Source organism: Podarcis melisellensis, assembly GCF_964234715.1.
Source record: "Podarcis melisellensis genome assembly, chromosome: 2".
In the NCBI taxonomy this organism is placed as follows: domain Eukaryota; kingdom Metazoa; phylum Chordata; class Lepidosauria; order Squamata; family Lacertidae; genus Podarcis; species Podarcis melisellensis.
In genome coordinates, this window is record NC_138529.1 from 9,382,365 (window position 1) to 9,395,209 (window position 12,845).

General features: G+C 48.4%; 1 protein-coding gene across 1 annotated transcript in view; it reads right to left on the reverse strand.

The window, feature by feature from the left end:
- The window catches only part of MARCHF9 (membrane associated ring-CH-type finger 9), a 48,054-nt gene that overhangs the window by 10,669 nt on the left and 24,540 nt on the right, over nucleotides 1-12,845 (reverse strand). The window contains exons 2-3 of the mRNA XM_081898883.1: nucleotides 4,465-4,620; nucleotides 2,696-2,888 (exon numbers count right to left, since the gene is read on the reverse strand). Of these exons, the coding sequence (XP_081755009.1) occupies nucleotides 2,696-2,888; nucleotides 4,465-4,620 (349 nt within the window). The remainder of the gene's footprint in view (nucleotides 1-2,695; nucleotides 2,889-4,464; nucleotides 4,621-12,845) is intronic.

A 12,845-nucleotide genomic window follows, 5' to 3' on the forward strand; every position in this document is an offset into this window, starting at 1 on the left:
GGAATGGTTTTCCCAAACCGCAAACTGACTGTGCAGGCAGTTTGAAACTGCACCAAAATCCCTATTTTTCCATTAACTTGAGCTCTGAGTCAATGTATAAACAAAAACCCGGCACCAGTAGAACAGAGAAAGACACATCTGTACCTTATCTTATGTGCTGATCACAAAAGATGCACAGAGTCTGGAACAAGGCCAAAGCGTGTTCTCGGAGATGGCGACCTCTTCCTCCAAGATAAGAGTAAGAAGAGGAAGATCCTTTTATGGTCAGAAGTATAGGAAGGAATCCCCTTTTATGGTTAAGAATACCAGAGCAAGAACATATGTGATGTCAACCTGCGTACATGGGCTGACGTGGTCGGATTTATATGGGAAGGAGGGAGAGAGTGCCTGGCTTTTGTTAACGTTTCATTGCTGGCTGGTTTGTGTCTGTTAAGCCTGCGCAAAGAGCCAATTCCGACATTTTACCCATACAGATCTGTGGAGACCTACGTCTTACAACTTGCTGTCGTTTCCCCCTGTGTTCAGAGTGTGGGTGTGTTTTCTCTTTCCTGCTTCCAAATGATTCTCAGAAAATTCTGATAATTCCAGGCACCTTGGGATGTTTGTGTGTGTGGATAGGTGAGACGTTGCAATGTGCTGTAATCATTCTACGCTTTGACTGACCCTGCCACTTATAGTGGAAAGATGCAGGTCACTGGTAGCATCTCCTCTGCATGTAGGAAGTCCCAGATGCAATCTTTGGCATTTCCAGGCAGGGCTGGGAATGTCTCCTGTGTGAATCCCTGGAGAGCGACCGGAAGGCTGGGGATACAATTGTAGATTGGCCAATGGGCAGACTCATTATAAAGCCAGCTTCCTATGTTCCTGTTCTAGGAAAACAAATGGTTCCCATAGAAGCAGTGGCTAATTTCTAAAATAAAAGGTGCTGAGGCTAACTTCAGCAGGGAAGCCATACTTCCCTCCTCTCAGGTTTTTATCCTTATTCTCAGGCAGGGTGCAACTGGCCATCAGTGGCGAAAGCAAGGTACTCTGCAGAGGCTCAGAAACCACTCTTCAAAATATCATTACCAGGCATGGGGCTGGTCCCAGGCTCTGAATAAAGGTTCTTGGGCTGAGTTTGAAAATTCTGTGTCTAGAATGTATGTATACATTCATTGCCGTATACAGTGGTACCTCAGGTTACATACGCTTCAGGTTGCATACGCTTCAGGTTATAGACTCCGCTAACCCAGAAATAGTACCTTGGGTTAAGAACTTTGCTTCAGGATGAGAACAGAAATCGTGCTTCCGGCAGTGCAGCGGCAGCAGGAGGCCCCATTAGCTAAAGTGGTGCTTCAGGTTAAGAACAGTTTCAGGTTAAGAACGGACCTCCGGAACGAATTAAGTACTTAACCCGAGGTACCACTGTATAAACTATGCAAATTAAGCACACCTATATAGTTAGTTTTGTATATTTCCCCCTAGGGTAAAGGGACCCCTGACCATTAGGTCCTGTTGCAAACGACTCTGGGGTTGTGGTGGTCATCTCGCTTTACTGGCTGAGGGAGCCAGTGTACAGTTACGGGTCATACACCGTTTACCTTCCCGCCGGAGTGGTACCTATTTATCTACTTGCACTTTGTGCTTTCGAACTGCTAGGTTGGCAGGAGCAGGGACCAAGCAACAGGAGCTCACCCTGTTGCGGGGATTCGAACCGCCAACCTTCTGATTGGCCAGCCCTAGGCCAGGGGTAGGCAACCTAAGGCCCCTGGGCCGGATGCGGCCCAATCACCTTCTTAATCCGGCCTGCGGATGGTCCAGGAATCAGCATGTTTTTACATGAGTAGAGTGTGTGCTTTTATTTAAAATGCATCTCTGGGTTATTTGTGGGGCATAGGAATTCATTTATTTATTTTTTCAAAATATAGTCCGGTCCACCAGATGGTGTAAGGGACGGTGGACCAGCCCACGGCTGAAAAAGGAAGCTGACCCCTGCCTTAGGCTCTGTGGTTTATCCTACAGCGCCACCTGCACCCCATATTTCCTCCTAGCGAGGGGGAAATAGCAAAGCAAAGAACTGGAGCCCGCATCCTTCCCAAAGGAAATCTCAGTCAGCCCCTCCCACCTCTGCACCTGGAACCCAATGAGATATTGGTAACTATTTACCATCTCCGCATCCTTAAACTCTCCCTCTCTGTATATATGATTTACTTAGATTTTTGGGTTGACATATTCTGAACGCGATAACAATAGGCTTGCATGGTGTCCAGGAATTCAAACAGCTCTGCAATTTAAAAACGCCAGAGGGGCTGGGGAAGGTGGGTGAAAGAGATTTTAACACACGGTGGCTAATCGTTACAATCTCAAGCAAAAGTAGGATGCAAGAAAACTTGTCTACAGAGAACTGCTTTCTGACCTCAATAGAAGCACACATTCTCCATCCTAATCTCATTTCCTGTGTTACTGTGCTGCCAAGACTATTGCCAGGAGGCACTACTTCAGAACTGGCCTTTCCTAATAGTTAGAAATCTCCTGAAATCTACCATCAAATTCCTTTGCATCGAGTTCCACAAGGGAATCACAGAGCGGACGAAGCATTGATTTTCCTTTTCCCTGCATCCAGCAAGCTGCAGGGATCATGCTAGCGGAGAGAGCAAAACAGGGGGAAGCCTCCTGCTTGTTTTTCTAAGCAGCTTGGCTGGCTGGACTCACTCACCTATGCAGACGATGTCCATAAAGCCGTACATCCCATAGCAGATCTGGAAGAGCAGGTCCTGCCGCTGCCACTTGGCCGAGGGGCTGAGCGACGACCAGATGAGCCACGAGATGCTGGCGATGAGGAAGAGGGACCCCAGGATGATGGCTGCGATCTGTACCTTTTCGATCACCGTCAGGGAAATCGCCTGCCACTGGGGGCGGGGAGGAAAAACAGCACATGGGAGCGAATGCCGGCAGGGTGCTTTTGCCAAACGATGGGCAGAACAAGCCAAGACGGGATTTCCCCATGAGGCCGAGGGGTGCAGAATCTTAGGGTGTCGATGCACAACAAATGCAATACAGAGAGCTTGGGCATTGGCAAAAATCATTCTGCTACAAATATACAAATGTTTAGGGGAGTTTTTAATGTTTGATGTTTTAGTCTGTTTTTAATGTGTTGGGAGATGCCCAGAGTGGCTGGGGGAACCCAGCCCGATGGGCAGGGTATAAAAAACACATCATCATCATCATCGTCATTATTTATGACCCGTTCCAAGGGCTGTAGCCAGTGCTAGCCCTGTTCAGAACAGAACCACTGAAACTGATAGGCATGACTAACTTAGACCCATCAGTTTTGATGGGTCTACTCTGAGTAGGACTACTCCCCATGCTGCTGCTTCCCATGGCTTCTTTTCCACACCCTACGACAAAACCAGATAATGGGAATAGAACGGGGGGTGGGGGGCGGGATGCCACAGGATAGTGGTTTTTGGAATGTGCTGCAGGATATATCCTCAGGTTCCTTGAGAACTTACTAATCTCCTTACTGAGGAAGGCTTGAGAACGGCAGACAGGGTTCTCCAATGTGCAATCACAGGGGGCGCACTGAGTACCGTATTTTTCGCTCTATAAGACGCACCAGACCATATGACACACCTAGTTTTTAGAGGAGAAAAACAAGGAAAAAAATATTCTAAATCTCAGAAGCCGGAACAACAAGAGGGATCGTTGCGCAGCGAAAGCAGCGATCCCTCTTGCTGTTCTGGCTCCTGGGATAGCTGCGCAGCCTGCATTTGCTCCATAAGACGCACACACATTTCCCCTTACTATTTAGGAGGGGAAAAGTGAGTCTTATAGAGCAAAAAATACGGTACTTCCAAAGTCATATCCTCAGTTGGTGGAGCAATGCTGAAGCGCAATAAAGGCTTCACTAGGTGAAATGTGCACAGCACAACACAATGGGTGAGGAATTTATGGCCATCAGAATCTTTGTTGAGGTAGTTAAGACGGCTTGGCAGGCCTGTAAGTGTATGTGTGCTCACACACATGGACTTCATCTGCCATGCTTTGCTGTTGACTCCCCTCCTCCCTGCAACATGTGGCCTGCTGGTAAAAAAGTAATTCACCAACCAGGGTTTTAACAGACCCTCCAAGTGTTCCTACATTCCAGGGACAGTCCCAGTTTTACAGAAGCCGTCCCCGTTTCCGATTTGACCCCAGAATGTCCCGCTTTTCCTTAGAACGTCCCTATTTTCATTGGAGATATGTTGGAGGGTATGGAATTATATGACCCCCGAGCCAAGCAGATAAGTAGCTTTACAAAACATCAGAAGGCAGCCCTGCATAGGGAAGTTTGTAAAAAAATGTTTAACGTTTTATTGTATTTTTTTTATGTTCGAAGCCACCCAGAATGGCTGGGGCAGCCCAGTCAGGTGGACAGGGTATAAATAGTAAACTTTTCATCAGAGAAATGTTGTAGGGTATGGCTTTGGCCGTTTCGGTGCTTACCTGCAAGGGATTCTTTGTGCTAATGGCTAAGACCTGGTATTTGAAGTAGCACAGCTCACAGCTCCAAGAACCTCTCTCGCTGATCCAGCGAATCAGGCAGGGCTGGTGGGTGCAGCGGACGGACCCGTCGCAGCGACATGGGCTTAACAGCTCCCCCTGCAAGGAAAAAAGCATAGGAGAGTCAGGGAGGTCTTCGCTTATTGGCTACAGGCTTCCTGGACCCCGCTGCTGAGACTTCACGGAAGCTACCCATGCCTGTAGGAGTACCAATCATGACAAACCATCACAACCACCAAGAGGATTCTGGGCAACACCAGACATCTCTAAGTCTAGAGTCCATTAGGGACCCCTGACCATTAGGTCCAGTCGTGGCCGACTCTGGGATTGCGGTGCTCATCTCGCTTTATTGGCCAAGGGAGCCGGCGTACAGCTTCTGGGTCATGTGGCCAGCAGGACTAAGCCGCTTCTGACAAACCAGAACAGTGCACGGAAACACCGTTTACCTTCCTGCTGGAGTGGTACCTATTTATCTACTAGCACTTTGACGTGTTTTCGAACTGCTAGGTTGGCAGGAGCAGGGACCCAGCAACGGGAGCTCACCCCCTCGTGGGGATTCGAACCGCCGACCTTCTGATCGGCAAGTCCTAGGCTCTGCCGATCCATTAGATCTCCTCTATTTAAGAAACCACCACCGCCACACCACAGAAGCGAGCCTGGTTCATTAGTGCTACCTGCTTAATGTGCTGGCAAGGAGAGCAATTAGCATCAATATTTCAAGCTCGCTTGCAGGAAGTATTAATGATAGGTTAGGGAGATATGCCTGGACAAGGAAATTGCTGTGGATTCCTGTCAGGTGGGGGGTGGGCAGAGCAAGAGGTCACTACTGGGTCTCTGGCCACGTATCCCAAACAGCAGCAGAATCCCGTTGCTAAGAACACAACAACAAAGGAGGAAAGGGGCAGGCTGCAGAGAGAAAGCAAGCAAGCAGGGTAGCCAATGACTGGATTAGTCAATTGGTAAAGGAAATTAGGAGCAAGCTCTCAGCTGGATGGAGTGGCCCGTTGGTGCTTGGCATTACCTTAAACATGCGGGCTTAAGTTGCTAACTTTGAGATTGAAAGGAGGTAGGGAGTCATGTAGGGACGTGGGTGGCGCTGTGGGTTAAACCACAGAGCCTAGGACTTGCCGATCAGAAGGTCGGCGGTTCGAATCCCCGCGACGGGGTGAGCTCCCGTTGCTCGGTCCCTGCTCCTGCCAACCTAGTAGTTCAAAACAACATCAAAGTGCAAGTAGATAAATAGGTACCACTCTGGCAGGAAGGTAAACGGCGTTTCCGTGCGCTGCTCTGGTTCACCAGAAGCAGCTTAGTCATGCTGGCCACATGACCCGGAAGCTGTACGCCAGCTCCCTCGGCCAATAAAGCGAGATGAGCGCCGCAACCCCAGAGTTGGCCACGACTGGACCTAATGGTCAGGGGTCCCATTACCTTAAGTAGGGAGTCATGTGGCTCAAGGCTGGTTTTCCACAGAGAATGACCTGCCCAGCCCAAAAATGGAAAATGAGCGAGGTCCCAACTAAGAAGAATGGCAACTTAAGCTGATGGAATATTCGCTGCTTGCGGAAACATAGAACAAGAAGAACATATGTTTAGAGAAGATTGGAAAGTGTTTATTGAATATAAGGGGGGAAATTGTGTACACTCAAAAACGTGGGCAGCATATTCAACAGTGTAAATACGTTTTGATGGATGTAATAATGGAATACTGAGTGGTTTAGTTTATGTAAAGCATGCAGGGATTTTGTGATATGCAAAATGAACCATGGAAAGAGAAGAAGATATTTTAAGGGTGTTTAAACGAGTATTCTAAATTGTGAAACAGAAAATGTAGTAAAAATTATATACAGTATATACAAAAGTGAATGACGTGCCCCCAATAGCTGTCGGAGGGTGGGGCTTGGCAAAAACCTGGCACTTGGCCCAAATAAAGAGCAAGACAAGGACCCACACCAGGGCCCCACACAGCTGCTTTCCCTTCCAATTTAAGTGGCAAGCTTAACAGAGGCCGAGCCACAGTGGGCCAGCCCAGTAGCCCATCTATTCCAGTATCCTGTTCTCCCGGTGGTTGACCAGAAGGCCACAAAGAGCAGAACATGAGCACAACAGCACCCTCCCTATATCTGTGTCGTTTGGCCCTAGCTCGGAGGGCCAGTGGGCAGAGGGTGAGCTTTGTATATGGGAGTTCTGCTTCCCCTGTAGAGGCACTCTCCCCCCCCCCCACATTAGCTAACAGAAGCGGTCCTCGAATTCTGATGTTGACTCTTGTTTGCATGGGTGGAGGATACAGAGGGGCGAACATGTATAAAAACTAGCCTACTGTAAGGTAAAGGTAAAGGGACCCCTGACCATTAGGTCCAGTCGTGGCCGACTCTGGGGTTGCGGCGCTCATCTCGCTTTATTGGCCGAGGGAGCTGGCGTACAGCTTCTGGGTCATGTGGCCAGCACGACTAAGCCGCTTCTGGTGAACCAGAGCAGCACATGGAAACGCCGTTTACCTTCCCGCTGGAGTGGTACCTATTTATCTACTTGCACTTTGACATGCTTTCGAACTGGGCAGAAGGAGGGACCAAGCAACTGGAGCTCACCCCGTCGCGAGGAATCAAACTGCCGACCTTCTGATCGGCAAGTCCTAGGCTCTGTGGTATAACCCACAGCATCACCCATGTCCCAGCCTACTGTACAAAAGGTAAAAATTACATTCGTGACTAGGGCTGGGCGATATTTGGTTTTCAACATTGTGATATATCACCAGCTAAACATTGTGATATGCTGATCTATCACAATGCCTGAAGTAAGGATGGAGCTATGTAGAGGCAACTGGTTGGCTTCGCAGTTTTTCTCAGATTGTGATTTTTGCATAACCCACCCACAATGATTTGTGATGTATTGCGTGGTCAAAAATGGTGAAACCGCTATCATGATGTGGACTTCAAACCAGTTTTGGAGGATAATCAGTATGTCACCTAGCCCTATTAAGTGACCCTCCCACCTACTTTTGCCCCTGCCCACCAGTGCCATGTGGCCCTCAAAAGGTTCCCTAGAAGGGAATGTGGCCCTTAGGCTGAGAAAAAGTTCCCCAACCCCTGATCTAGCACAGTAACAATAAGCAAGAGAATGAAACAGAAAGATAAGCAAAATTAGAAGAACGTTTCAAAGTTTACGTCAGACCTTTGAGTGGCACAAAACTATTGGGAAGGAAAGTGGCTTTGAATAATTCAATTATGTCCCTATTGTTACAGTCGTGGGCCTCTGCAGAATTATTAAAAATCCAGCCTTCTATTTTCAGTCATTTAAGCAGGAAGATGGGACAAGACAGGAGAAGATTTAAAAAGAGGTAAAGGAGATGGGGGTGAGTTTGTGCACAAGGAGTTAAGAGTGATGGTTCATGGCAGGTGCTGCTATGCTCAAAGCACACCAGAAAGTAACAGGTTAAAAAACACATTGAGTTTTCATGAAATCCTCATGAAACTATACATCATGGTAACATTGCAAAGCCTTTTTTCTTGTGTATAGATGCTAGGTAAAGGTGAAGGTAAAGGTAAAGGTACCCCTGACTGTTAGGTCCAGTTGCGGACGACTCTGGGGTTGCACGCTCATCTTGCTTTACAGGCTGAGGGAGCCAGCATCACTAAGCCACTTCTGGCAAACCAGATCAGCGCACGGAAACGCTGTTTACCTTCCCGCCAGAGCGGTACCTATTTATCTACTTGCACTTTGACGTGCTTTCGAACTGCTAAGTTGGCAGGAGCTGGGACCAAGCAATGGGAGCTCACCCCGTCACGGGGATTCGAACCACCGACCTTCTGATCGGCAAGCCCTAGGCTCTGTGGTTTAGACTGAGGCAAGGAAGAAGGGCTACCCCTATGTTATCCATATAATCAGTTATCAGTAACCAATATATTCATATATGCTCACACATAATCAGGGTTTGCAGTATTTTATAATCCATTTTGAATCAAAGGAAAGCTGTGCCTTAGCTAACTGCATACTACTTGAAACAACAAAATTAGGAGCCAACCTTTCCCCTACAAACATCCGTGTACCCTGGACAAGGGGAAGACGTGAATCAGAGATTCTGGTACAAAATCCCCTCAGATACAGGCTAAATTGATCCACAGAACAGGAAGAGCAAAACCACAAAATCTCCCAACTCCCTGTCCTGTCATAACTAGGGGAGAGGTTAGACAGAGCGTCACTGCAAGCATCGGAAAGCAGAACTAGAACTCTGAGCTTGACCAGTGCTTGACCAGGAGCTGGTAGCATGGCAAGAAGCTTGCTAATTGGCTAATTTTCGCTGACAATATCGTGACTGCCTCATGGTTGTCTCATGATCTATGATTTGCTGTGATCTGCTCAGGTATAAGACCTCTGGATTTCTGTCAATCGGGGTCCCAGTTCCTTTTGGAAGAGATTCCAAACTGGGTCCTTATTGCCTGGCAATAAACTTCACCTTCTTATTCTCCATTGCTGAGTCTGCCTGATCCTTATTTAACACCAAGCAAGTACTTGCTTGCGTTCATGTGCTTCAAGACCACAGTTGGCTATGGCTTCCCACCATGCCTACCACAATGCAACATGTAATATAATACAAATTCCCAGTCTGGATCCTGGGCACTGCTTGCACCTTAAGTTCAGCAAGTATCTGCCCCTGTTGTCTGAGGCTCAGAGGACAGTTCTGACATCCAGGGCTTTCTCCATAATGGTACCTTTCTCTTGGAAACTCCTTGCCAAAGGAAGCCCATCACAGAAGTTTGCTCCTAAATTTTAGCCACTGTATTAGGAAGGTTATTGGCAAGGATGAAGGGGTGAAGGATGAAGGGGTGGCACATCTGTCAATCTACATGCAAGTTTTGCACCGTTTCCCAGTGTTCTATGCAAAGAAAGCCTAACACATGGACCAGCTCAAAGCAGCCTTAGGAAAATCACCATTACTCAACAGAGCCTGCTTTCTACTGCTTTGTGCTCTACACAATACATTTGTCCTGGAGACTGATCCCTATTCTAAGTCTGCATTGCAACTTTGCTCAGGCCACATGGGCACTCATTTCTGATCTTCAAACCACCACCAAAAACATAGAGAGAGGCGGCACAGTCCTTTTCATGCAATCCTGTTGTACCCACATGATTTCTTCATTGTTTCCGGTGGGGAACCTTCAGCCCATGGGCCAGTCTTGGGCTACTAGGGTTCCAATCTGACCTGCTCAGCCATTTTTGTGAAAGTGCCCCAGCTGTCAATCAGGTGACACCAACCTGATGGCAGCTGATGGCTCGGTTCAATGGGTACAGCCAACCTCTGCTTGATTCAGCTGCTCATGCCAGTTTCCCAGAGGCAACTAGAGCGCACAGCCAATCCCTACAGAAAGCATGATGAACATGAACACACACACACCCCTCACACAACACCTGATATGTGAGATGGTTCAATCCTCAGTGTTTGCTAAACGCAAATAAAGCAAACATGCTGTGCAGGGGTTGCTAACACTGTGTCTTCCAGATGTTGCTGGACTCCAACTCCCATCAGCCCCGGTCAGCAAGGGATGATGGGAGCTGGGAAACCAACGGCAGAGGGCACCATGTTATAAATCAAAATCTTGTTCTGAGCAGTGGGAAAGGGGCAGCAGGGTAACTGAGTAGACATTCTCCATCGTTCTGCCCGGACACTGAGGTCCAGCGCCAAGGGCCTTCTGGCAGTTCTCTCGCTGCAAAGAGCCACGTTACAGGGAACCAGGCAGAGGGTCTTCTCGGTAGTGGCACCCGCCCTGTGGAACTCCCTCCCACCAGATGTCAAAGAGAAAAATAACTACCAAACTTTTAGAAGACATCTGAAGGCAGCCCTGTTTAGGGAAGCTTTTAATGTTTAATAGGTTATTGTATTTTAGTGTTCTGTTGGAAGCTGCCGAGAGTGGCTGGGGAAACCCAGCCAGATGGGCGGGGTATAAATAATAAAAAATATATTATTATTATTACCTTGATATCATGGGATGCTGCTCTCTTGGCTGCCAGAAAGTGATGCTGGTGATCTAGCAAAGAATATGGGCAACAAAGGACTCCTCTCACTAGGTGATTTTAACAGTGCACCCCCCCCCCGAGGGAGGGGGGGCTCCCTCTGTGCAGTTGCTTATTTCTACACCCTCCCAGGTTCTAGGGCTAGATTCTTTTTAAACAAAGGACTAGAAAAGAGAAAAATGGACCCTCCCCACGCCCAGGTGGTGCAGCTGCTATGTGCCACTGTGCTCACAGCCTGGGTTGACTGAAGCACAATGCAGAATCAAATTGGAGGATGGGGGGGGGACAGACAGAGTTCCTAAATTGGGTCACTGTATCCAACAAAGGGAAAACAGGAGGGGTGTCTGGCTTTCCTCCTTAATCCGCTGCACACTTAGCTTCTCTGCCCTCCTTGCAACCCAGCCACCCGCCCCCCTCTCCACAGAACCATGGCTGCAGTTTAGGGCATGCTTAAGCAAGGCCGGAAGCAGCAGGCTGGGGTGGCCATTTGGAGGATGTAATTAACTGAGATTGGGGGGGCGAGGAGAGAGAGAGAGAAGGGTAGCAAGGCTGCAGGAAGCCGTACACAAGGAGTGGGTTGTGGCTCTGAAGTCACAGGAGAGACACGTCTCCCATTGTTCTAGGAAGGGGGAGGAATATAGCTGTCAACTTTCAGATTTGAAAAGAAGGGATCAGCAGCCTCAATAATAATAATAATAATAATAATAATAATAATAATAATTTTTATTTATATCCCACCCTCCCCAGCCGAAGCCGGGCTCAGGGCGGCTAACAACAATAAAATAATACAACATTCTAAAATCATTTCATTATAAAATTAATTCAAATCAAATTGATGGCAACCATTGGGCTAGAGTTCTGTGAAGATTGCCAAAGGAGGGAGTCAGGCTGTGCCCTGGCCAAAGGCCTGGTGGAACAGCTCTGTCTTGCAGGCCCTGCGGAAAGATGTCAAGTCCTTCAGGGCCCTAGTCTCTTGGGACAGAGCGTTCCACCAGATCGGGGCCACAGCCGAAAAAGCCCTGGCTCTAGTTGAGGCCAGCGTAACCTCTCTGTGGCCTGGGACCCCCAAGATGTTTTTGTTTGAAGACCGTAAGGTCCTATGTGGGACATACCAGGAGAGACGGTCCCGTAGGTATGAGGGTCCTAGGCCATATAGGGCTTTAAAGGTTAAAACCAGCACCTTAATCCTGATCCTGTACTCCACCAGGAGCCAGTGCAGCTGGTATAGCACCGGGTGAATGTGATCTTACAGAGAGGACCCTGTAAGGAGTCTCGCCGCGGCATTCTGCACCCGCTGGAGTTTCTGGGTCAGTCTCAAGGGCAGCCCCACATAGAGCGAGTTAACAATAATCCAGTCTGGAGGTGCTCAGCAGCCTCACCTGTCCTAGGGAGCCTCAAAAATAAGGGATCAGCAGCCTCACCTATCCCGGGGACAGTCTATGGGATATCTAACAATCTGGGGTAGCAGTGGGAAACGGCGCTGGAATAAGGGAATTTCCCGCAAAAAAAGGGAAGGTTGACAGCTATGGGGAGGAAGCAGGCTCTACTAACAGAGGCATTTGATGTTGCCCACAGCCTCCCACCTCCCGACATTCCCTGGACTTTATTTGTGGATACCATGGATGGGAGCACCCATCACATTCCAGAGAAGCCTTCACTTCAAAAGACAAGAACAGGTTGCTAGTCCTTATGGATGAGATGACAAGCTTTGACAGGTGAAGGAAGTGTCGGTGATAGGCCAGAAGAGAGAATGTGGGAGGAGCCTCCAGTGAAAATAACAACAACCCTGTAGCAAGGGGACCAGTTTCAATGGGGGTGCTGTCACCAATTCTCTGTTCCCTGCACCCCCCGGGGCCAGAGGGTGGAAGATGAAACTGCAGGCAGGTTGACAAGAGGACTGCCCACAAATCCTCTTGGTTCTGGGATGCAAGTGATTCCAAGAGCCAGTTCCCTGGCATGAGCTGCTATAAAGCTTTCAGGTCCGTAGCATGCAGGCCTGACTTGTCACTAAGATGGTCAGGTTGTGTCTGAACTTCACAAGATGGAACACACACACACACACACACACACACACCTTCCATCACATACCTATACAGTGGCACCTCAGGTTAAGTATTTAATTCGTTCTTAACCTGAAACTGTTCTTAACCTGAAGCACCACTTTAGCTAATGGAGCCTCCTGCTGCTGCCGCACCGCCGGAGCCCGATTTCCATTCTTATCCTGAAGCAAAGTTCTTAACCCAAGGTACTATTTCTGGGTTAGCGGAGTGTGTAACCTGAAGCGTATGTAACCTGAAGCATATGTAACCTGAGGTACC